The sequence below is a fragment of the Cydia amplana genome, chromosome 7, assembly GCF_948474715.1.
Source record: "Cydia amplana chromosome 7, ilCydAmpl1.1, whole genome shotgun sequence".
Lineage (NCBI taxonomy): Eukaryota > Metazoa > Arthropoda > Insecta > Lepidoptera > Tortricidae > Cydia > Cydia amplana.
In genome coordinates, this window is record NC_086075.1 from 19506262 (window position 1) to 19532897 (window position 26636).

At 36.1% G+C, this 26636-nt stretch overlaps 1 protein-coding gene across 1 annotated transcript; it reads left to right on the top strand.

The window, feature by feature from the left end:
* The first annotated feature begins 8391 nt into the window (after positions 1–8391).
* LOC134649579 (zinc finger protein Noc) lies at positions 8392–10269 on the top strand. Its single transcript, XM_063504390.1, has 2 exons — positions 8392–8597; positions 8733–10269. Exons 1-2 carry the CDS (start codon positions 8514–8516, stop codon positions 9984–9986), a joined length of 1338 nt encoding a protein of 445 aa, XP_063360460.1. The 5' UTR covers positions 8392–8513; the 3' UTR covers positions 9987–10269.
* The last annotated feature ends 16367 nt before the right edge of the window (positions 10270–26636 follow it).

The following is a 26636-nucleotide window of genomic DNA, read 5'->3' on the forward strand; positions in this document are numbered from 1 at the left end:
AAATGATAGACATACACGTAATAACTGTGATAAAAACTGCAAATAGCTACACCTGATAGCCGAAAGCCAGTTATAATAAAATAACAGTTTTAATAAATATGTATGCAGTCGTTGTTCGAAAATTTGTCAAAAAAATACACATACTTATTAAAAATGAAGCAAGAATGATGTTGTGATGTTTATTGTCAGTGATGACACCCTTCACACCCTTTTAATATTGGAATAAGTATATAGGTAATCGAAGCGTGAAATACGATACGAATGTTAATAATAACGTTGCGTACCTTAATATAGGTAGGTAATTTACGGCTTATAAATATGCATTCCATTAAATTAAAACAAAGTTGTTTGCATATTGCAATAAAAGTCCGATTCCGCAACAGAATTTATTTACTCATAAAATAAAAATAAAAATACCTAGCGCTATTTCATTTATGAGTTTTATGACTTAAGCTTAATAGTGCGGGTGTGGTGCTAGTAAGATCTTGAATCAAATCAAGAAAATATTTCGTAAGTTGCCACAAATCTCTTTTTCCTCATTCTGTCCTTCATTATATACAAATATTTATACAAAAGTACAACACTACAAAAAACTTGACACCCAAAATTCCAAAAACACCACGCAAATATAGATCTGGTAGGTCCTCCATAAAGTTTTATGATTGCTCTTTGTGGTAGCGCCAGCAATGGTCGTTGTCGGCATACAATTCGGCGATCGGCAAAGTGTCGGCGCGGACAGCCTGTGATCGACAATGAACGTCGTTATGAGCGTCGTTAAGTATTGTCTTGTCGCCTTTTGAGTTGTGCCGACGTCGATTTTAGGGCCATGAAACATGGCAAAAGCAGTAAAACAAACAAGTGAAGTAAAGTACGTCTAATGCAAAAGCTAAATGATAAAAATAAATGAATATTAATACCGTGTTACAAAGGGTATTTAAAATTTCTTAAGTTAAGGAACTAGTTTACTTTGAACAAAGTGCTATTATGTATTAAGAAATACATTTTTTGAAGTTTGTTTCTATGTTCTTGCACTAGATGATAAAATTAAGAATATCGGGCAGATAATTATTATGACGTTTTCAAAGAACATTTTTTATTCATCCCGAATTATAATATTTTACATCAAGTGGGATGAACTGAATAAGAATCTTTCTTTAGAGAACATTGATGTTCATTCAGAAAATGAAAGCATTATTAATTAATGTAGGTATTACCCGTACACCCGGCTGCAAAGTGGCGGTGGCTGTGAATTCCATTCATAATTAATGTAACCATGCAATTTTTCAGCCTGCTGTTCTTAGTATTAAAAATACCGTAAAAGTATAAAACTTTGTCCTTTAACATAACTTCGCCCACGTCACAGTTCAGTGAAAGCGAAATAACTTAAAAGTAGTTAACGCCAACTGATACCTTTTCTTTTCCACGCTGTTTTCCTGGCCTCGTCCAACAAGTGCTTATGCAAACGGCTCACACTGAAAATTATTTACAACACGCGGCATTTGAAAAGGCCATTTATTACTACCATAAATACTAATACCGCTCAGGGGAAATTTATTTTGACTCACATTATTTATTACTGAGGTGCCGCTGGGTTTTTTCTATAGATACCTTCTATCTCGATGACTTACTTTCGTACGATTAGTGAATTGACTTTTTAATACCTATTTAATAGCAGTGATATTAGTACGTAATGAATTACTTTCTGGAGTGGTTATTTTATCTGGTATGTTTATTACTCGAATTAGTAATCTCTGCAAACATGGTAAACGGCCTTATCGTTTACGACTAAATACACAAAACTGCACAAGACTATAAAATACCAATATTATAAATAAACATTAAAAACAAGAAGTGTTTTTGATCTTCATCATTTAGCTAATTACCTTAATTGTAGATATTATTATAATTGAAATTAGTGACATGATTCTACAAAAAATAAGAAAATACGATCTGGCGATCAGATAAATTAGATGTTTTATTTGCATGTTATTTTGTTATTACAATAGTACCGTAAAACCACCCAACTATAGTCTAATACTACAACTATAGTCTACAAGTTCTATACTTACGTAATTATGTAGGTATCCATCTTTGTTCTCTTCGATTCTGACTTTGTTCTGTCAATTATGAAAACATTTTGCCTCAGGTTCATTCAAATAATGATCCCACCTAAATTAAGATTATTCAAGTTTCTTTTGGTCGTTGGGGGATTATAAAAAAAAAAATATTCTAGGACATTTATTACCAAAGACATATGTAACTTCGTATAAGATGAATAAATTCTAAGGAGAAAACGTGCCTTGGAAATCAAGATAAAGTCATTCTCGGATAGATGGCACACACACCTTTGGCCTATGCTCGGCTAGATGGCGTTGACGACACCGTTTGATATTAAACAATTTTAACACATAGGTATCAGTGAAAGAACATGGGTCAAAAGGATATAAAAATAATAAAATCATTTATTCATATATACATTTTTTTATAGTTTTACGAGTATACATTTTATTTTTGAGTTTTAATCTTGTGTCGATAGATGGCAGTAAATTTACTATGACTACAAAATTTACTATAACAGGACCGCTCTATACTATCTTATTCTCTTTGTTATTACACAAAAGACAACATATTGTACAAAGTAGTACAAAATAGTTAAGTAGGGACAAATCACACAAAACTGCATGTTCACCTGAATAAAGAATTGGACAGGACATATTGAAAACTGTTGATGTTATAAATATCTAAATGCTCAGCTTAGGTTACTAATAAAATCCTGAGGGCACTCAACCATAACAGCCTATCCTGTGAAATCGACACCTCACCCAAGATCTGTTGTCTCAACGAAGATCAAAGGGATTTGGATCGCAGCTGTTGCCGACTGAGAAAGGAAGATAGGTATTGGTATTCTTAGGTTCTGTGAATTTGGAGAGTCGAAGATTTATAACTGGCGGTAAAATTCTTGGTTTGGATTTTTTAAAGTTTTTTAGGAGACTGGAAGCTTTTAGTAGTATATGTAGATACGTAGATGGATAGTTTAACTTATCATACATATAAATATTCCTTGCTAAGTACAAAAAAATTTAAAAATAAAAATAGATAATAGAAATTGATGAGTTGGTAAGATATAAAATAGATATAGGTAGAGACTCAGGCTAGCATAGTGCCAGTTTAATTATTTATTTAACTATAAAATGATGTAGGTAAGTATGTAACAGTTGTTGCTCTGTAACTTGTAACCAAGAAACTTATTTATTTAGTTTTGAAATATAAATTGCCACAGTAACGTACAACTGTAATATAGGGTTGCCATATGTCCCCGTACATCATATATCGAATATTAGACTACTTTGGCCGTCGACTTACGACGTAATTGATGTTGACTGTACTATCTTAAAATTCAAAACTATCTGAAACATAGTTTAAAACGTGAGTAATATTCTTTACGTTTTACCCGAGAATGTTTTCTGTCCCGTTCACGCCGGAAGATGCAAGATGTTTGCCTTGGGTTTACGACGGTGATAAACCGACAATGAGCCCATGAATGAGTTTGTTATATTTTGCAAGCTTATCTACGATAGTTGAAGTTTGTTTGATATCAGCTCGGGCTGGAAATAGTAGGTAGGTAGGTATGATACAAGAATTGTCGATTATACTATACTGTTAGAACTCAACTTATAATTATTTTCCTGTTGTTTCTATTAAATGTTTAAGAATCTAGATACCATCTAAAATATCTCCACTTTCTGATTTTACGCGGAATTCTTGTACCTACCTAAGCGCCAATCTTTCTTAACCTGTCAATAATTGTATGGCGTCGTAATAAATACGGCAACAAGAAAGAAAACTAGCATTTGTTTCATTGAGACCTCCCAGGGAAGTTGTAAAAGAAGTTAAACGTCAAATTGCTGTCGGTTATTAAAAATGGTATTGCGTGGGGTAAAGTCCCAGATGAAAAGATAACAATAGCAGTTTTATAGCTTGTAAATTGCTTGTAAATGCTTGTAAAATTAAAATATTAGACGAGTTTTCCTTAGTTAACTAGAGAGTTTAGTTTGTTGTTAAGAGGGAATACCCATACCTAATTAAACATTTATTTTTACATTTATTTTTTACACGTTTAAATAAAAGAAAAGTGCTATGAAATAATTCCCACGGGAATTAGACTATATTTGCAAGGGCAGGTTAAAGTTGGCTCTATAGAGCAACAAAAACACAAAAACATGTCCAATATACATTTATTTTCATTTATATTATACAACTTGTATAGCGTTACCCTCCAATCTGCATACAATAGCAGTAGGTATCATTTTTAGTAAAAAATAGGTAGTGATATAGCTGAGGAATCTGACGAGCAAAATTTTAAACGGATGTATATTTTCAGAGTATGTGAGAGAAAAGTAAAAAAAAAACGCAATGGTCATTTAGTCCGTCGCAATATCGTTTGTCCCCTTCTTATTTCATTGCCTTACACCTCTTCTTAAATAGAAGAACATTACAATTCAATCCCCTTTATTAAGTAAACTTACCTAAAAATATTGCTCGAATCGTTAAGAGTATTTATTTGTGTGATGAGCACAGATATTTGTTCATGAGTCTTGGGTATTTTCTATGTTTTTATGTTTTGTATATTATTTATATGTATATCGTTGTCTGAGTACCCACAATACAAGCCTACTTGATCTTACTGTGGGACTTAGTCAACCTGTGTAATCTAGAATATTCTATAATATTTATTTGTAATTTATTTATTGCTGCTGATGAATGTAATTAAAACAAAAGAGTGCATTGTATTATGAGTCAAACACTCAAGCAGCTCATCTTAAACTGAAAAACAACTTAAATCATTTCAAAGCACATCACAAGTGTTTCAAATGCATTTGCAGCCAACAGTGGGCATACTCGAAACACTCATCAATATCACCAGACATCGGATCGCTAATGGCTGTTAGATCAAAGCACTGCGCGGGCGCCTTCAGATACCATAAAAATTATGCACATTGGTAAGTCTTTATAGCCTTGATACAAGGTTAACTTTCGCTTGTCTAATTTGCTTTTATTTAATGGTTTTTCAGGAGTAAAAACAAATCAAACAAAGCAATTAGCGTGATCCTTATCCACGTTTAATTAAACTTCAAAATTGGCTTTTCAAAGCTTTTTTATCTGTGGTTTTTGTGTGACTCTTGACAGCTGTGCTTGCCCTCGATACTGACGTACGACTTGACACACAACATGTGTTTACAACCGTGTTACCTTGGTAGGGTTGTCAAAACTAAATGTTAGTTAACAGAATGGAGATGAAGAGAAGTAAAACTCATTTTGTGTACCTAAGGTTCTGTTTCTAAATCAATTGCAGAAATTGGACGCAGAGAAGGACTACTATTTCTTTTAATAGATCTGTTAACTACAAATCTATTATCAAATTCATCATTAAATCGTCATCCTATAACATTTCGTCTCATGCCTCGTCCTCACATTGTGCTCACATGCCTAAGGCCAATGGAGTTGGCAACTGTCAAAGGTTTGCATAGATTGCGCCATCATAGCTTGCCCCTTTTTCTATGAGATTTGGCTTAAAGGGCTGGTATCCAAGGCATTAAATACAGGGTAATCAAAAAAATGACAAAATTCTAGGCTTCGATAGGGAAACCTATGATGGCGCCATTTGCTAAATAAATACCTACTTCGACCGGCCAACCCCATTCGAGTTTAAGTTACCTATTAGATATTTAGATTAGATCTGTCAGTGTCAAAAGCGACGTTTTTGGTTGAAGAAATGTTACTTATGATACTAACAGCTCAGTAGCTTTTATATTGCAGTTAGATCGAATAACTAAAACTCGTATTGGCCTGCTATTCTCATCGTAAAGACAGATTGATCTAAATTCTCTATAACTATGCGGAATTATGACTTTACAAGCACTTTTCCTGTTTCTTTGCACATGTTACTATGATTATCCAACGATTTTTTTTCCTTCAATGAGGAGCAACTGAAGAGTGAATGTCTTCCTTACGATTATTTTCTCTAATTTTGGGCTCTGATGGTGATGATAAAAATTGCTGTCATTTTACGAAATTGCGTTAAAAAGTCATCGTTAATTTCTTACTTAAACTAAAAAATCTTGTAAAAGTAGGGATAAAAATTCACGTGGACTACGGACACATTTATGGAACGATGCCTATTAAACAACAGCCAAAAACACCATACCTTTCACGAATCTCATTACTTAACATTTTAAACAGCTTGTGAATATCCAAACGCGGCGTCTACAGGTCGAGTGTGGAATGATCCCGCCTTTGATGTCGCCGCATCCGGCGTCGGCCCACAATGCCGTGTTATCTCCGGGTTCGAACCCCAGACTTTTTGCGTGGGGATTAGTTGAGGAAAAAGCAATAAAATACGAGTCTATGGCCTCAATTGTGTTAAAGTAGGGCATGGTTATCAGATGTTTTCTGTTTTGGTGGTAAACAAAAATACCGCCTACTAATTTTACTTAGGTAATTAGTGGTCAGCGGCGAAAATCAAATGAAAGCCTAATTTTTAGGTACCTAATAGGTATTATCAAAACAATGATTTACGGTAACGCTTATTTATTATGTATAAATAAATTGTAGCATAAAAGTTCAGCATCAATAGTAAAGATTTTGTTTAACAAAATAGAGACACTATAATATCTCTTCAGGCCAAGTTCAAAAGTACACTTAATGTTTTAAATAGAGAGACATATCCTATTTTAGCCGACTGCGAGTCTCAAACGAGAAAAAATTATAATGTTTATCAAGAAAATATTAATATAATAATATTAAGGTTAGGGTAATGTGTTTTGGAACATTCCAGTTCCCATAGATATGTATGTACCTATTATACCTATACAATTTTCTAATATTGTAGCTATTCTAAGACTAATCTTTCAATACATAATATATGTATAAGCAATAGTTGCTTCATCCTATCATTTATAATCCAGACTTTTTTATTAAATTCAAAGTAAAATGTTCAATATTGCTTACTCGTATCACTGCACATTATAAAATATAGAGAAACCCAATTTGGCTTATACCTACATAATAAAGGGCCGTTTACACCCGGCTAGTTCCCACTGGCGTGTAATTGGTTTATAAAACTAGCTCATCCATCTGCGGTGGTTCATAAAGGATGGTTGACGACGGATCAGAAAACTGTCATTCTTCATTAAATTGGGTATGAGTTTAGGCGAGTTGACAGGCGAGTAAAAAATAAACAGTGGTATAGTATAGTGTGTTAGGCATACATCAAGAAAATCAACACAAAATGTAAAAACAGGTAGGTATAAAATGCTAAGGTAAGGTATACATGAATTGAGCGGCAAGTAATTACTCTAAAAATTAATAAAAATAAGACAAGGTAGTATACCTACGGCTACGTGCAATGAAGAAATTATTCCGTGGGTATTTAATATAAAGAAAACATTTTTATTTGAACCATAGTGCAATTTTGTGTAACATTTATATTTCTGTCGTATTCTTTCTATCCTTAGTGCCCAAAAGTTTTCATGTAACAAAATAATATAAGTAGGTATCTTATAACTGTTTAAAAGTTTTGCTTTATATAATTAATAGCCTTAAAGATAAACAAATGTTAAATTTCATAAGCATTTTCCACAATAATTTAAGCCATTATTAAAAAAAAAGAGGCCTCTCCGGCCCCGCCGTCCCCTCGGCCTCGAGTCCGATCGCAATAAACATGTTTTTTGTTTCGCGTGTCCGCGCGCTGTCAAATATATTACAGCCCGCGGGTTATTTACTACCCTGTCCTCCGCCCATACATTATACTTAGTATCTTTGTTTGGACACAATAAGCAATATTTCTAAAGGGCCGACGTCACCCGCAGCTGTTGATATGGGTCCCCAAATTGACATATTTAATTTGATCGCTACGGAGGGTCCGGAACCCGTGTTTGACAGGTTTTAGTGTCGGATTAACATTAACGTTATAGACTTAGCGCTGTCAATGCTGTTAAATATCCAGAGCGCCTAAAAGCGTCATCGTTCGTGGAATCAAATCCCCTTTGAACCGAGCACAAAGCGAGTCGTAAAAGTAAGTAGTTCCGAATGTGAAGCGATGACGCCGTAATAAACGCGATGTCGGGTAAAAACGCGCGGTGCAGCGGTCAGGTACGGCGGCGAGTCAAAGCGTCATGGGTGGCGAGCCGACACCCGCGCACGTCTCAATCCGCACCCGGCGAAGCCGCCTTTCCTTTTCACCCTACCGCAATGCAGCTATGTGTCGTTTCCGCTTTATTTTTTATCGCCGCACGCTGCAGCGGAGACGTCTGCCCCTCCCGCTCTGACAAAGCTCGCCTGTAGCTCTGACTCGCTCTGCCCGCGCGGGGGGCTCGGCGACTGGTGGGGCCTCGATCACAGTCCTCGCAACCGCCGCCACGATCGCACGCGTTCTCGCGCCGTGACAGAGTACTTGCCAGAGGCATTCCGTGATCGCAGTGAAGTTTACAAGTGATAGTAAAAGTTATAGCCAAATGGTGGTGCTTGAAGACGGAGGAATGATGGCTAATCCTAATCAATATTTACAGCCTGATTATTTGGCTCCGCTTCCGTCCTCTGTAAGTATTTTACTTTAAAAAAATATTTTTACTAAATTAACTTCAAAAATATTAAACACAAAAAATAAACATGTTTTAGGGTTTCTTATGTTGAAAAAAATTTGCTTAACTTATGTTGTATTTTCTTTGTTACAGTTGGACTCGAAGAAAAGCCCGCTTGCGCTTTTAGCGCAAACTTGCAGTCAGATCGGTGCGGACACCACCCCGTCTAAACCGCTACTGCCGCCGGTTGACAAGAAGAAATCAGTGAATAGTGTTAGTGACACAGTTATTCGTTCATCACCAAACAGCACGAAACAGGACAAACCGCGTTCCACTCCAGACAACAAACATCTGGCTTTCAAACCCTATGAAACTAATGTCGTGTCAAAGAAACCCGAAGAGCGCCCTTCATCTAAAGCTAGCTCAGACAGTTCTGATGACAAAAAATCGGGCAAGAGCACGCCTGGAAGGAAATCCACTCCACCATCCGGCGAAAATGGGAAAAATAGCCCTTCCAATGAGCGGAAATCGTCGCCCGCCGGCTCTTCAGGCACAAGCCCAATTATCCGATCTGGGTTGGAAGTTTTAGGACACGGAAAAGACCCGCTGGCGGCTTTCAAAAATCTGCCTGGTTTGCCTGGATTCAATCCGCTCGCCGGGCTCTGTTGTCCTCCAGGGATGGAGCAGCACGCTAACCCTGCCTTCAGGCCGCCGTACGCCGGCGCTCCGTTCAGCGCCCACCACGCAGCCATGCTCGCTGCTGCCGCCGGATTCCCGGGATCATCCCCCAACCCGTACCTCGGCTACGCTAGAGTAAAAACGCCCGCCGGCGGAGAAACTCTAGTCCCAGTGTGCAAAGACCCCTACTGTACCGGATGCCAATTCTCAGTGAACAACCACCACCTCCTCATGAGCAACGGCAGCTGTCCCGCCGGGTGCACTCAGTGCGAACACCAAAAATACAACATCGCTATGGCGATGGCGCTGTCGCAGCAAGGCGCCGCCGCCGGCGGACTACCTTACGCGCAACTAAGTCGCCCGTATGTTTGCAATTGGATTGTCGGGGAGTCTTACTGCGGAAAGCGATTTGGAAATTCTGACGAGTTGCTGCAGCATTTGAGGAGCCACACGACGGACGGATCCACGCCATCGACGGTTTCTTCGTCACAGCAATCGATGCTTAGCCCCTTGAACCCGCTGTTCACTACAGCTGGACTCCGCGGCGCGTATCCAACGGCCCCGTTGAGTCCGCTCTCGGCCTCGCGGTACCACCCGTACTCGAAGGCCGGTCTCCCGGCCGGCCTGGGTGCATCCCCCTACGGTGCCTTCAACCCCGCACTAGGCCCCTTCTACTCGCCGTACGCGATGTACGGCCAACGGCTCGGCGCGGCCGCCGTTCACCAGTAGACAGTGTAGTGCATACGAATGTCATAAATTAATGTTGTATTGTCCAATTTTCTTCTGTGATATTGATAGACTCTAATTCATGTTCTACGGCGGGACGCGCCATGACAAATTTAGTGATTAGTGCAATTGTAACATAGTTATTTAATGTAAGTGGAATCGCCGGCGATGCGCTAGCTCGGACGATGTGACTCTGTACAGCCAAATGTTATATGTAAATAATAATCTCTATGTTTAATATTAAAGGAATTATTTGGAATATAATATCTACATACCAATCATAAAAGTTTATTTTTATTTTACTCTCGCTCATAAAACGCCCTCTGATTTATGGCTTTCATTAAGGTGATTAATGGTCCGTATCTGTTGAATATTCATTGACACAAAAAACATGAAAAATTCATAGATCCGTTTGATATTTCACAAAGTAAAATAATACTTGAATTAATGAATGTTGATTATTACGTGGGAGTGTAAACAGTAAACATAAAAAGCGCATAAGCAATCAACGTCAAAGTAACATCAAAACAAAATGTTCCAGCTTTCGACGAGAAGACGTAATAAACTGCGTGATTGATGAATAGGTACAGCGCCAGCGCACACATTAGGGCCGTCAATCAGCGGGATCGCGGTAAAACAAGATAGCAATCACGATCACGCCACCCACAACCTCAGGGAATATCTAACAAAATAATTCATTTAATTGAATGGCATAAAAAACGCGCGTTAGCCTGACGAGCATCATTAATAACAAAGCCGAGAGAGCTGTCAGCTTTGTTAATGTCAAGTTTTTTTAATAAACGCTATTTTGATAAGGCCCACGTCATGTTGGAAATTCAACTGTCAAAATCATAATTGGTCACACGAAAAGACTGAAAGACAGGTTATAGAATAATATGAGTCAGAGGCGTCACGTTTTTTTATTCTTAAATGTCGTTTCCGTCAGCGACATCTCATTAAAAGATAAACTTCTTGTTCTGTTGAATAATTAAAAAGACATCCGTTAAGATTAACTGACACATAAACGCTTTTTATATCTATTTCATTAACATTATATTGACATTAACATTAGCTTTCTATAATATTAGCGGTTAGTCGTTTGTTTTGTGAATAAATTCTCGTGAATTATAGCCTTTGAATGCAATTAAGCTGAGGTGATAATAATTAAGATAAAGATTATTCAAATGTGGGAGTTTTTACATAATACAGCGATTATAGTTAAGCCGTATAACAAGTCTATTTATCGCCTCAGGCGGTAGTTTATCGTTCGTCGACAAGTCTTGCGATTAGTTGTCTATAATTGGTTGTATCACTTAAAGCAATTTATATTCAATGCTTATCTGATTAACGGGAGGAAAACATATTTCCCGTATCATTAATAAAGGCTTTAATAACTTATTATTACCAGCTACAAAAAGTTTCTAGTTTACACATCCGCAACCATAATACCTATGTATCTATATTTATTTAAAAATTTATTTCTACGATTTTACGCTAATTGTATATTATTGTCAATAAAATATTATTTTCTAACGATAGGCGCAATAGTATTATAGTGTTCAAGATAATAAAATCCAGTAAATAAACCAATGATGCTTACCTGCAATATAAAATTCTATAACATAACTCTCCTAAAAACTAATTACAGCTAAAAAGAACCTATTAAACCTATAAAACAATTCATAAACAATGATACAGGTAAAATAATAAACTAAATACAACTATTTTATACTTTATTTCTATTCACATCATACCACAAACATTCAAATAAGATTATTCATCCACCCAAAATAATGTTTTCACATTGACATCTTACAAATAGACTAAATAATCAAATAAAAAATTATCCAGCTTGTTTACAAAACATCCACAACGCAGGTTTTGTCAGGTGACCACAAATGCAAATCAGCAACATACTTACTTCGTCAAAATTTAAATATAAATACAAATCAAATCTACATATTTATAAAAAAACAACTATGATATCCGCAACGGGCTTCGTCATTTTTAAATTATAATACTAAGTTAAACAAAACAATCGTCATCATACATAATAACTTATACTAACACACATTTTAAATAGTAATAAATACATAGATAAGTATACGACAAAAATGGAGTACCTACCTAACATTTCCTACTTTCAAACATAACCTAAACTTACGTATAATTAGTTAGAGTAGATACCTAACTAGATTTCCATGTAGAATATTTTACAACATATTGCTTTTCATTAACAGGTAAAGGTAGGAAACGGAATGTAGCCTGTCAGTTGTTGCCTCTGTCTTGGTTTGACCTGTGCCCGCGTCGACAACCGGGAGTTTGGAGTGATTGACTCTCCCTACTCGTGCCGTAACATTCATCCGTGTTTTAAACCCGAAGCTTATTTCTGTAAAGAGCAAAATACTCGTGTACAGTCGACGTCGAAGATATGGTAAAATTTTTCGCCTTATTACAAAGAAGTAAAGTGCAAAAGTGTCAACATATGTTTCACGTCGACTGTACTAGAGTCGGACTAAGCTAACTCTGCATGGCATTTGCAATGACTAATTGTGCCAATGTCGTCAAATGTCAAAACTCACTTCTGTTCAAGTTAGGTCAAAGTTTGCTTCTTAAACGGACTCTCTAGTATTGCCTCTTGAATTTAGTTTGTATATTAAAAAGCCTCAACTTAAAAACAATAGGTTATGCAACGTGTAGGTAGGTACTGTATTTTATATAAAAATAATATACAAGAAGAAAATCGAAATTATTGTAATAATTTAATATGGGAATGCAAATCTTGAACTTCTTATTCAAATACATAATAAAGGTGCCTAATTAATACCAAATGCACTAACCAAGTTACCTACTTTGATTCATTATAATATAAATATATATATATATATATATATGTCGCAGCGAGACACCAGAAAGACGTATTGCAGCATTACAGTTCATAGTTAGACGCCTGTAAAAGTCGATTAGCAATGTTTGGCTACATATATTTGCTAGTAACGGAATCCTAAAGTTGCGTAGAGAGTAACGCCACCATCTATTGGCGTATTGATGAACTAAGATGACAGGTAGAAGGCTTTGGAACGTCAAGAGGGGTATCTTGAGTGAAGGTAGGCACGAGCAGGCATTTTTGTTGTTATGTTGGTAGACTGGTCAGGCAGGTTTACCAACTTGAATTGGAGGCGGGAGCGGTTGGCTCCGCCGCTGGAACTGGCTTGCTTCTTCTTGATCGGACTGCGCTAGAGATCGGACGTTAGCCAAGCTCGTGCCTAATTCGCTACGTTCCTGAAGGCTTACACCTGAAGGATTATTCTGAAAGCTTATAGATTCTCACGTTGTTTAACCGTTTAGCTAAGTGTTTTATTCCAAGTGTTATTTTGATTTCTTATGTGCCATTATAAGCTTACTTTTGTAAAATAAAGAAACTATGTGTTGTTTTGAAAAGATGTGTCCCGCCGAGTTTGTTGCCGGGTTAAATCTTCTCGGGTCAGAGGTGTAGGGTTGGAACCGGTTTAGTTTGACTGAAATAAAGATTTGAACGATTTCATGTGATCTTTTTATTTTGAATTTAACCAGTCAACATTCTAATAGCAATTAGTTCTTTTCATCATTTAGTACTGAAATATAGTAGGCACTAGTATGGTTAATGAGTCCGAATGTTTATTTCATGCGTAGGTAGCATACCTACTATTTTGGCTGTGAAGTAATACATCTAGGTACTACCCCCACGCGCCCACCGCCATCGGGACCATCCGTCGCCGACATCAGCAAGTGGGATAGATGCGGAGTTTCATGTATTGCTTACACAGCCACCTGGGAGCGTGGTGTATTTCTGGTGACCTACATTCCATAATCTGGACACGTGGTAAATGGTAAGCTCACGTGTCTAACCTTCATTGAAAGGTGAGTGCAATTCATTGTTATTTGGTGAGAATTATTGTGAAATTGTGAATTATGATTGGGGCTGTCGAACAGACTGGTCGTGACGTGACGTCATCTCTGGTATCGCCACGTTTCTTTATAATTAATTTTTGTAATCCATTTAAATCAAAGCGATCTTGAGTTATTTTGATTTGAAATCCATACTGTTAATTAAAACCAAGTATTAGCTATCACGACGTGATACTATTTCATCGCTCACTTGTGAATCTACCCTCAATAATTGATTTTTCATGAAAATACAATTAATTTTTAAAATCCATTTAAATCTAAGTGATCTTAAGTCATTTTGGTATGAAATCCATATTGTTAATTAAAATCAAATATTGGCTGTCGCGACGTGATATTATTTCATCGCTCACTTGTGCATCTACCCTCAAAAAATATTTTTTTTCATTAAAATACAATGCACCGTTAGAAATTGATCCTGCTGATTTGCCAATGCAAGGATTATGTAATCTTTACCCTGTAACGTTTAGTAATTAATAAAATTGCGACAAATTATTGCTCGTAATGCCGTGATAGATCATAAATCGTGCATACTATGGAAACATGAGCTACGCATATGAAAATTAATGTTACAGTGTCCTGCAGCTAGAGCCGAGCGAACTTGCAGACATCATACCATTACGCCCGTGACACAGAAGCAGCTGTGCAGTATCTTCTGTGCTGGAGATTTGGAAATAAAAGGACAGGTTTCGTTCTAATTGTTTATTAGTGAATTTTATTTTGAGTGTAATGGCGAAGCATAAGTCGAACGTAACTAATAAGCTGTCACTTTTCGTATTGGCCCATTTACCGTGTTACTTATTTTTGGAACACGTGTTTGTTTGTTCATGGAATTAAATAAAACGCACTCATTGAAGTTTAAATTTTATTCTGAGATTTTTGAAGTCCCGTATACATTGGAAACATGTTTTTTTGTGTCTGCTACCTTGCATTTCATAAACCTTTTGAGTTTAGCCTGCATACATGATAAACCTGATACCGTGCAAATGATGATTTCAGTAACAGCCAGCTATGTTGAACCACATCGTGTCTCTCGCAATCTGCCGCAGCAACGGCAACGGCAAGCGGAAGGGATCAGCTTCCGTGCTTGGGTTGGACCTCACCACCACCACCTTTGACTTGGTCGCGTGCATCATACTTTATTAAGCTGGTGAGCAGTTCCCATTTCGTTGGGATTATTTTGAGATGTTTTACTTCTGCATAGAAGTCTTGAGCGAGTTTCTGTTGTTAAAGCTAAAGAAGAAAGCTATCTTTAGTGATTTTGATCAGTAATGTTCAGTTTCAGTTGATTAGTTGACGCTGATAGTACCAATGGTTCTGAGTAACATGATTTAAAGACCTGTTTTTATTTTCTTTTTTTGGAATTCACTGTTAACATTGTTTTGCTTTCGACGGACTGAAAGCTTGTACTTTCGTAGGACTAAAATTACGCCCGATGGACTGGGCACTACTGTTTTGCTTTCGATAGACTGAAGGGCACGCCCGATGGACTGGGCAATACTGTCAATACTGTCATGCTTTCGATGGACTGAAGGCACGACCGATGGACTGGGCAATACTGTTTTGCTTTCGATGGACTGAAAGTATGCCCGATGGACTGGGTATTTTTTTTAGTGACCGCATCAGAAGTGCCGGAGCATGTAAGAGGTGCACGTGGTCTGCTTTTTATGTGCAGAATGCTCTTTGCGAGGAGTAGCACTTACGCGGCTGAGATGGTTACTTCTGACGAGGGTCTGGTATCTGCCGAAGGACTGGCAATGCACCGACAGACTGGTGTTGTTTTGTTAAAAATGAATTCCCGTTTATGTACTGTGTTCATATGAGTAAAATTGGAACTATCAATTCAGAATCTTATTTATTTTAAGATGTCTTACAAAAATTTAAATCACATATTACCAACTTTTTTTTTTTTAATGCCAGATAATTTCCCCGTAAATTGATATTGACGACAATAGTAGTGATACTGTCGAGCAATGAATTAGAGCTGTTGTGATTTGTGTTTTTGATGTTTGGGATTGTTTTGTTTTCACATAAATTTGAGAGTATCCGCCAGATGGAGGCGATGATTATTGGAGTGTATCCGTTAGATAGCGGCGATGATTACTGATGATTATTTTTATTTAGTCGTTGCTCGATGGACTATTTTTGACTTGAGAATTGAGGATTGTTAAAGTAATTTTGAACAATTATTTTTTCTGGTTTGATTGATAACAAAGTTTGATTTTAATAGTAATTTGAGTGAGACCCAATTTGTTGGTCAGGAATGACCGAGCGATGAGATACTGTGCTGAGTATTTTGTTACAGAATCAAATGCATACACCCACACACGAGGACGTGTGTAGCGCAGGACGGCCGTGTCGCAGCGAGACACCAGAAAGACGTATTGCAGCATTACAGTTCATAGTTAGACGCCTGTAAAAGTCGATTAGCAATGTTTGGCTACATATATTTGCTAGTAACGGAATCCTAAAGTTGCGTAGAGAGTAACGCCACCATCTATTGGCGTATTGATGAACTAAGATGACAGGTAGAAGGCTTTGGAACGTCAAGAGGGGTATCTTGAGTGAAGGTAGGCACGAGCAGGCATTTTTGTTGTTATGTTGGTAGACTGGTCAGGCAGGTTTACCAACTTGAATTGGAGGCGGGAGCGGTTGGCTCCGCCGCTGGAACTGGCTTGCTTCTTCTTGATCGGACTGCGCTAGAGATCGGACGTTAGCCAAGCTCGTGCCTAATTCGCTACGTTCCTGAAGGCTTACACCTGAAGGATTATTCTGAAAGCTTATAGATTCTCACGTTGTTTAACCGTTTAGCTAAGTGTTTTATTCCAAGTGTTATTTTGATTTCTTATGTGCCATTATAAGCTTACTTTTGTAAAATAAAGAAACTATGTGTTGTTTTGAAAAGATGTGTCCCGCCGAGTTTGTTGCCGGGTTAAATCTTCTCGGGTCAGAGGTGTAGGGTTGGAACCGGTTTAGTTTGACTGAAATAAAGATTTGAACGATTTCATGTGATCTTTTTATTTTGAATTTAACCAGTCAACATTCTAATAGCAATTAGTTCTTTTCATCATTTAGTACTGAAATATAGTAGGCACTAGTATGGTTAATGAGTCCGAATGTTTATTTCATGCGTAGGTAGCATACCTACTATTTTGGCTGTGAAGTAATACATCTAGGTACTACCCCCACGCGCCCACCGCCATCGGGACCATCCGTCGCCGACATATATATATATATATATATATATATATATATATATATATATGTCACCTTAAAATTGTAAACACTCGTTAAATTATAATCTAACCTAACCTAACCTACGTTAGATTATAAACTAACGGGTTCACAATCTTACGCTGTCATATATATATATAAAACAGAAAATACACGTCTAAGGCTGTGTGACGTGTAGAATTTATTCAAGTAAATCTTACTTCTTATAATATAAAAGATAAAAATTGCAGTTAAAGTTAGTACTATTTTGATAATAAATAATGATATTTAGCCGCCTCCAGATGGTCATTACAATTTAACGATTTTATCAATGAACTTTATGCGTATTGCATTATTTACATAAATCACTAGAGCAATAAATACAGTAGTCAGATAATACGACTTTGACATAGTTTAGGAGCTGCGCGTAAATCATAGATTTGATTTATTCTTGTTTGATACTTGTAGCGCCATCTAGGGGAAGAGTCGTGTACTACTTGAAGTTTGGAGCATGTGCTTTTTAATGTAGGCTTTTCTTATAAGTAATTTGTTTATTCTTTGATTTTGTCGAAACAATTATAGATCACGATTGATTGCGTAATTATGGATCACGTATCTGAAATAAATGAATTTATTATTATAGACGTTTTTCGTTTTAATAATTATTATGATAAATTACTACGGAAATCGATAGGAAGGAGAAGACATCGCATTTCGCAAGGATTTAATCAGATTAAAAAAAGAGTTAAGTAGGTAAGTAACTATAATTATTTAGTGACGTGTATTGAAATAAATTTTTTGGTAAAAAAGTAGATTTGGTGATCTTAGACATGTCACAGAATTATTATGAAGTTATAGGTAGGATGAATACTGCCCCGCTCTATACCAGTCACCAGTCAATTTAGATTTTCTATGATAAATAAGAAACACGCCCCAAACGTCAAAATTCGTCACACTCGCATTTTCATTGCAAATGACAACCACCCTTCAAACGCAAATCGACATTGACAGCTAAACAAAACAAATGCATTTCAAAATGGATGCCGATCCAAGATGGATGAGTAATCGCGAAATAACCAATTAAGATTAACATAAACATAAGGTGGCTTCACATCTTTTGAATTATGGATGCGATTAGAGGGTTGCGTGTAGGAACCAGGTTAGGGTTCCTTGCGCAGGATAATGTTTCAGATTCAGACATATTATAAATACCATCGCCCACACTGTTAGTAAACCTTATTACAAGAGGCATAAGGTCCATCGATGGACAGCTAGTTGTTAATAGTGTTAGGTTTTGTAAGATAGGTATTCAAATTGCAAAGGATGGACAAAAAATATTTACTTTTAGTTTGAAACAAATGGTAGGAAAAATAAAAGCGCTGGTGGGCTGGCGGTAAGAGCGTGCGACTTGCAATCCGGAGGTCGCGGGTTCGAACCCCGGCTCGTACCAATGAGTTTTTCGGAATTTATGTACGAAATATCATTTGATATTAACCAGTCGCTTTTCGGTGAAGGAAAACATCGTGAGGAAACCGGACTAATCCCAATACGGGCCTAGCTTACCCTCTGGGTTGGAAGGTCAGATGGCAGTCGCTTTCGTAAAAACTAGTGCCCACGCCAATTACTGGGATTAGTTGTCAAGCGGACCCCAGGCTCCCATGAGCCGTGGCAAAATGCCGGGATAACGCGAGGAAGATGATGGTGGTAGGAAAAATAAACAAAATATTTCCAAATCTTTGTATCTTAGGGCAATGCGGCCAAATTGAGTCGCTGCTTTTTCAAGTTAATAATCGTGTAGGTACATATTTGAAGGTATGAAAAAAGCGCTTGTGTGCAGAGTTTCCCGTTGATTTAGTATTATTTAAGATGCATTAATGCAGCCCGAGTATAATAAAAATTCAAAAATAAAATGCTAATGCCTGGCTTTTAATACCATGTTTTTTTTTTGTCCGTGACTGAATAGTTCTCATCACGTATTATACCGTAACAACAACACGCATGAATAATTCACTTTTACGTATTAAATAGAAGTTAAAACGATTAACATACAGAACCCGTTCCGATATTCAAATTCACACTTAATTTAAAATAGAATTAATGCGATCCTTCATTCAATATTTGTAACAAGGGCCCCCTTCGACACACACAGAATTACCTTTATTGTGAACCTCAAATGAAGTGTAAATTCAGTGAACGGGACCGGAAACTTGACAATGACCGAATGGTTGAACGATAAAGATCTCGAACGCGTTCAATCAAATTATGCAAAACCCATTCTCATGTTAGTTGTGACAACTTGGGTGTACATTGTGGTGTTCAATTTCAAACGGGTTATCTCGCATCTCTATTCAAAATTGCTTGAATTGTTGGTTTTTTTTTTTCGCCGAGATATTTACTTAAGCTCGCTGGTTGGCATTTGAAAAGATTATTTGCCGTTATATATATGTATACTCTATTTATTGAATAGAAAAAGGAAGAGTATTGTGAATACCTAATACAAACGTTGTGTATTTTTAAAGCCGCCCTCATACAATCGATGGTACGCTCTAATTTTTATATGACATGCTTAAATTAAATTACATGAAACTTGGCGTGAACATATACATAGCACATATCCGTCTGCATAATTATTAAATAGAGCAAATTAGTGGTATAAATGAATTTGTGAATGGTTCAAAAAACAGGTTTGCTAACAGGATAACTTTACCTATGATTAAAATTTGCATTTGAAAAACGTTAAAACGCAATTTATCGTTCGCATTGATTATCATATTATTAAACATAATACATACATAAATATTATAAGTGATTTATTATTTATATTCTACATACGACTAAGTAATAATTTATCTATAATGTTTACATTTGCAAACATTGTATATGCAAACATAAAGTTGTTTACAGCATTATTTAGCGAGTGTTGTGTCGCATCGTTTACATAGGTCAATAATTAGCAGTGTTACGACATTTGCACATGTTCTGAGATACCGTTGAGTGTAGAACCTACATTCTAGGGTATTCTTTATTGAACTGTCATAACTAGCGATGGATGGAATATAATTATAAATGCAAAAGTACCTGTCCCTCTTTCTGTTACCTACCGCTAAACTGATGTAGTTGATAATTATGATTATGTAGATAGTTTTTAGGCCCAGGAAAGGACATAAGATATTTTTTATCAATCTTTATAATCATTCACGAAGTCGCGGGCATAAGCTAGTTGCCCAGATTATTTTGGGACGGATGTATATAAATGGGATTTCAAATCATCCTCTAAATAACGCTGAATTCAGGAATATAGTATTTTAAAACATTACAGAAAATATTAAAGTCGGTAAAACGGTTGCAATAATTTCAAAACCCAGTACTAATGTTTGCCATAACTTTGGTAAATTAACGTGGCCATAAAACAAGGAAATATGGTCTAGAGAACAATTTAGAACGATTTATGTCCACATAACTTACTGAACATGGTTGCAACAGTCAATGATTTGCTACTTGTTATTCTGTTGTAAAGTTTATAGAATAAGTACAAGGTAATTCAACTGTGAATAGGTGTGTGAGATTTTTCATTAGAATAAATCATTGTAGTTTTCGTACATACTCACTCGTACATTTTGATGTTTTGTAAAACCACGCAACTTCATTCCAGTAATACAACTATGGTCCACAATGGTACAGTACAATAAATAATTCTGTATCAATACCATTGTTCTTTTTAATTTTGTCTTAAGTAGTTCTTCCATCCATTTATGAAAATGTTAGGCCTTAGAACTGCGATTTCCAAACAATAGTCACATCAGAACAAATATTATTGAGTTTTATTTTGGACCATAGTTGGGAGCCTTTGAACTATTATATAGTTGGCTGGTCTCACGGTATCGCAAAATGTATTGCAAAAACAAGAATAAAAAATCCGTAGGTATAATTTTGTACCTAATAAGACAGATATATTAGCCTCTTTAAAAAAATGCAGAAAATTGATGCGTATATAACTGACGTGCGAAAACGTATTACTGCCGCAATTAGAATGTTTAATCCGTCACTCATTTTATACCTAAAGGAAATTTACAGTGACAGCGCCAACAGTCATCTACTGATCTACTCGAAGGTTAGCTGGAAGAGATCCCTTATAGGGATAAGTTCCCCTTTGTACCTATATTTCTGTTAATTTTATGTATATCTGTGTTGTGCACAATAAAGTGATTTCTACTACTACTACTAACTACAGTAAGGCAGCTGCAGTTGCCATTCGAATGTCACCTTAACTTATAAACAAACGTTGTACATATGAATAACATACCTTTATAATTATACCTTTGAGTTTCATTATAATTGAATTCTTAAATTCGCTTTCAAGTGGATTATTGTGAATAAGTGGAAAAGTAAAGAAGCCACAACTTGCCGTGGATTATTATCAGAACAAAAGGAGAAATATAATGAGCTGTAATAATACCAAACTAATTACAAGGCTGATTTATAAACTGCTTTAAGTTGGGAGCGGGAAGCGGAATAAAAACAAAAGAATGAGAGTACGAAAAATGCAGAGATTAGACTCTCAATGGTGGTGTTTTCAAACGTTCTTTATGGTTTTGAGCACAGAACATACTAATAATGCTATCTTATTATTGTATTCGCGTGGTTCTGATACCTACGGACTAACAGAGCAAACACGAGTAAGCGTATCTACGCGTTTGAGATATGGTGTTCGCGCTAGCTTATACGGATATTGGACAGCAATGCGTACTAGTCAATCCACTACACTGGAAGAACTACGCATAATACGCCGTTTGTCAACGATATGCCAGGGCCATAACCTAGTACCTACTGGATCAGATGCGATAGCTTAATATACCTATCCTATCCTTTGCCGATGACAATATTGGCGTAGGAATATTATCCTTCACCAAAGAGGAGTTTTGGCCGAAGAGTGTCAAGTTCCGGCGTTTACACGGCCGCCTCCCTGACACTACGGGGTTTCCATAATTCTGCTAGTTTTAAGGTATTTATCTATGGGCCAATAATAGTTGCCTGAAAATAAAGTTTTTAATTTAATTTAATTTCATTATTCTTCAGAATCTCAAATATTTTGTCCCTTAGACTACCGAACTCCTGTCGATTCAACTACATCAATTACAGAGAAATTGCCTCCTGACACACGCTCAAGGACCATCCATAAGTGCTATTAATTATCATAAAGAAAAGTATTTATTGACTGTAATAATATCATGTGTTAATTAGTTGATTGCCTGTGACAGTCCATTTTACACATTTAAATTATAGTAGCAGCTGATTGGCCTATAAAATATGTAAAAAGCAGAAATTGTACCTGTAAAAGCTGTCTCGTTATAAAGGCGCGTATTAATTTTCTTAAACGTGGCCTTTCTGCCTATTATTTATGCCACAATACAATCTAAGGGCTTTCTGCCTCTCTTTCTCTCGATATTATGTATTAGGATGACAAAGAAATTTCAATTTTCTTTTTTCTCGGGGGGGCCCTGGATATTATGTTAATGTTAACGGGATAAGTTTGGTTGAAAGAACTTAAATAATCTTAACTAGCCGAAGAATCTCCTTCTCTGCAAATGTGTTCCCTCTGATGATAAGACACGACTCAAGCAATAAGATTTTCAAACGCTTGCTATGTAAGTCGCAATTTTACCTGTAGGTATATGTGTTTTGTCTGACTTTTGTATTTTAACATAAAACTCACAATATTTAATGTATTTACTTATGGACTGGATTTTGTTTATTTCTGTTTCTATATTGTGTACGAATTCAACAAACGTCTGATTGTCTGTCAAATTTCACCTGTTTCACATCACTTCCCTCATATTATGCGGCTATTGCTATATTAGTCAATATTACTATGTATATTACAGCTGACTGTTGAGTTGACTGTTCATTACGATTCTGTTTTACAATAATAATAACACCTTGCCATTTTTCATGAACTCAATCATTAAAAAATATGTTGTGCTAATTACATACCGCCACATAATTAAACGGAAACCTTAACCAACTTTACAAACAAACAATACGTTTGGCAATGTCATATAATTGCACGTTCATACAAATGTCGCCATTAAGTAATTATAATATAATTTATACCTCTGCGACAATGTCAACATCTGGGTCAATTGTTATTTTGACAATAACGACATAATGAGCTTTTTAATTGTCATGGCAGACGTGACATCATAATACGAGTATCAAGGATTGTCTTGAACACTAGATTGCTATGCCACATGTCGCATTGAATTGCATAAGGCTGCGTATTTCATAAAATTGCTTGTGTCATTTTTAACACTGACGCCAAAGGGCAACTGTATCTGTAAATAATAAAAAAATAAGCGATTTTTTTTACGTTACAAATATCAAATTTGGAATTCTGTTTAGGTTGTATGGTTTATGAAAGAAAAACACATTCCTGTTCACAAGCTTTTATACTTACCTACACTCAAAACTACATTAAGAAATATGTTAAAACGTTTCAGTACAAATAATTCCTTACCGTATACTAATTTCAACATTTTTTGCAGTCAAAAAAATTAAATGTGCTAATAAAGCGTAATTAATAATTAGGTAGGTACCAACATTGACATAATGCCATGTTAAATAACAACAGGAAATCGGATATTGATCAACCTTGATACAAATATAAGAAATGGAACAGTCGTTACTATAATTGATTGGACGGACGTAAATATTATTAATGTGCTGTTTCCGGTTCGGGGACTTAATGCCGCGGGGCTCGTAAAAGTTTGCGAAATATTTCATTGACTTGATCATAATCTTGATAAAAAAACATTTTTATTTGTTGGACAAAAGGTACCCATTTGACCACAATATCACCTGCTGGTAAGTGCCGATGCGGTATATTGAAAAGATTCAAGTTAAAGTGGACTGGGAATAGATTTGCAGGAAATGAGTTTCACTCCTTACCTTAGTTGATTGCATAACATTTCAATAATTTACATGTTATCATTAAATTGTACCACACATTGTGTTATTGTGTTAATCGTATTTCCATCAACTATGCGATGTCCAATGAGATTATTTCTTTTATTAGCTATTTTATATGCGTTTAAGCTATCACACTGACTTACAAAAGACAAAACAAGTTAACAAATCGCGTAAGCCTTTTCGTATCTCAAAAACAACAGAGTTCAAATTATGAAATAATTGGCCCAAACATGCAGCAGTGCGCCAACGTTGGGCAAACTTTCCTCATATGTCACCGCGCGGCGACATAACTCATTCGGCACTAATCCGAGAACAAACGACTGGCTCCCGCGACGCTGTCTGTCACGAGAACAAATCTAAGGGAGCCGTTCCAACTATCAGACCTACTTGAATTTATTCGGCTGCCATTTGGTTTCAAAACCGCTCCAGGTTTTTATAAGTATTGGTTGGGTAAGGTCAAAAGTTTGGCCACATGGTTGATCACCAGCGCTATGGTTAAAGTTCATCAAATCTCCCACTAAGATCTCTATAATAGAAAAGTGCAACCGCGGTAAAAAAAAGTAGCAACCAGAGCTGTGAGATGACTATGACCAGTCCCTTCAGAGAGAAATGTTCTGAGAAAGAAGACCATGGTCTCAAAAATATACTGTGATTTCCAAAGGATTGTATTGCAATCATTATAGTGCTATTATTTCTAAGTTTCAAACGTCTTACTGATTATACCTTTCTTAGAATCATAAAATACTATGGTTGCTTCGTGACGAGAATTGCGTTTAATAGCTAGAATTCTTATAAACTATTATTTTAAAACACTGTGGTTATATTCGGACTTCTCTCTGTAATTATTTTGTTTTTGTTTTTATCCTTGTTACTTATAATCAAGTATATCATACACTGTTAACATTTTCATTAAAAATATTATAAACAATATCTAACAAGCTAATTAAGAATCATACCAAACTACAAGACGATGGGTGTGACTAAGATATTTAAAAATAATTCACGCAGAACACAACAATGTAGTAACATAATTATGAAACATTTTACAATAATATTTGTGAGTCTAGATTTCTGGCTCAAAATCTGCAGCTTAGTCACCATTTCACGTATGAACGATTTTGACAGTTCTATATTTACTAACGATGTTTGTTTGCCAACGTTTCCTAAATTTCTTTAGCCAATCGTATGTCTTATATGCAGTTCCGTATGCTTAGACGTTTTTCCTTATAAATAAACATGCTTAGGGAAGTTGTTTGATGTTAAGGATACATTATTCGCTAATAGAATGATAAAATAAGCAATTAATTTTGATTGAATGCTTCAACAGCAATACATCAGTACCTAATGTATTTCCTCGAAACAATTGCGACAGTTGAAACGTAGTTTAATGTCTTCTGAGATGACCTCAAGTCCCACGAAGCATGACAGTGCCATGTATCATAGTAAAGCCGTGTGAGAACAAATAAAAAGCGCAATTTAGTCATCAGCGGATCTAATCAGTCGGCAGCGCAATTTGGACTAGCCCCGCTGCACAGGATACAATATTTTATGTTGACAGACATAACAGCGTTTATACGAGCGTTTATTCTTTATGTGTCCCGTATTTTATTCGCTTTATGACGGTCGTTGACAAACATAATCATACCACCCAAGTCTTCATTTGTCATGGGAATTTCATCTGTGGCTTCTAAGCATTAAGGTATGTTAATATTTTTCTCGATTGCAAGTTTAAAATTGTGTTTCGTATAATAGTCGTGGATGCCGGTTGTGTGTTTGTTAGTATTTTATTTCGGGGCGTTCTCGCGTCATAAAATAATGGCGTAATGCACGCTCATAAATCAATTTTCCTTTGAACGATGACGTTTATAATGAAGGTCGGTAGTTTTGAATTAGTATATTATTTTTTCTGTGGTACGAACGTGATTATTATCGTTGTTTATGGAGGCAGAGTTTCTCCCCTCGTATCGAATTGGACTCCACGAAGCTTTATCTTTATATTTATTTCACTTTAATAGCTTGCTTGATTAATGGTTAAGGCTGTGGCTGTAATCTGTATTTTTTTTACTATTTTGGAATACGAATAAATTACGTTGTTGACTGGCTTGCCACCTACTTCGTCGGAGTTAACACTAATAAGGTAATAAGGTTCCTTCTTAATAAAAAAAGTAATAAGCAAAGATTTAACCAATTCACTAAAATCAGATCGAGCAAACTCTGTACAGATTTTTTTCAGAGTGTGGAAATGACATAATAATATTCGCACCTTTTATAAAAGAAAGTTTATGGTGGCGCTGCCATACTTTGTGAATGTATAGTTGGAGTAGAATTAGCTTGGATAGGTAGATTAGTTTTTTTTTATAAGTCTCTAAGTAGATGTAAAGTGTAAAGTCAATTTTTGATGTTTACTTACTTGTAAGATATTGCGGAGTTTCTGCGAGTAAGAGTGTGCGTAATTTTTATATTTAAATATGATTGTGTTTTAGCCAACATGAATTATTCAGTAAATCCATTTATTGCAACTGGTTTCGC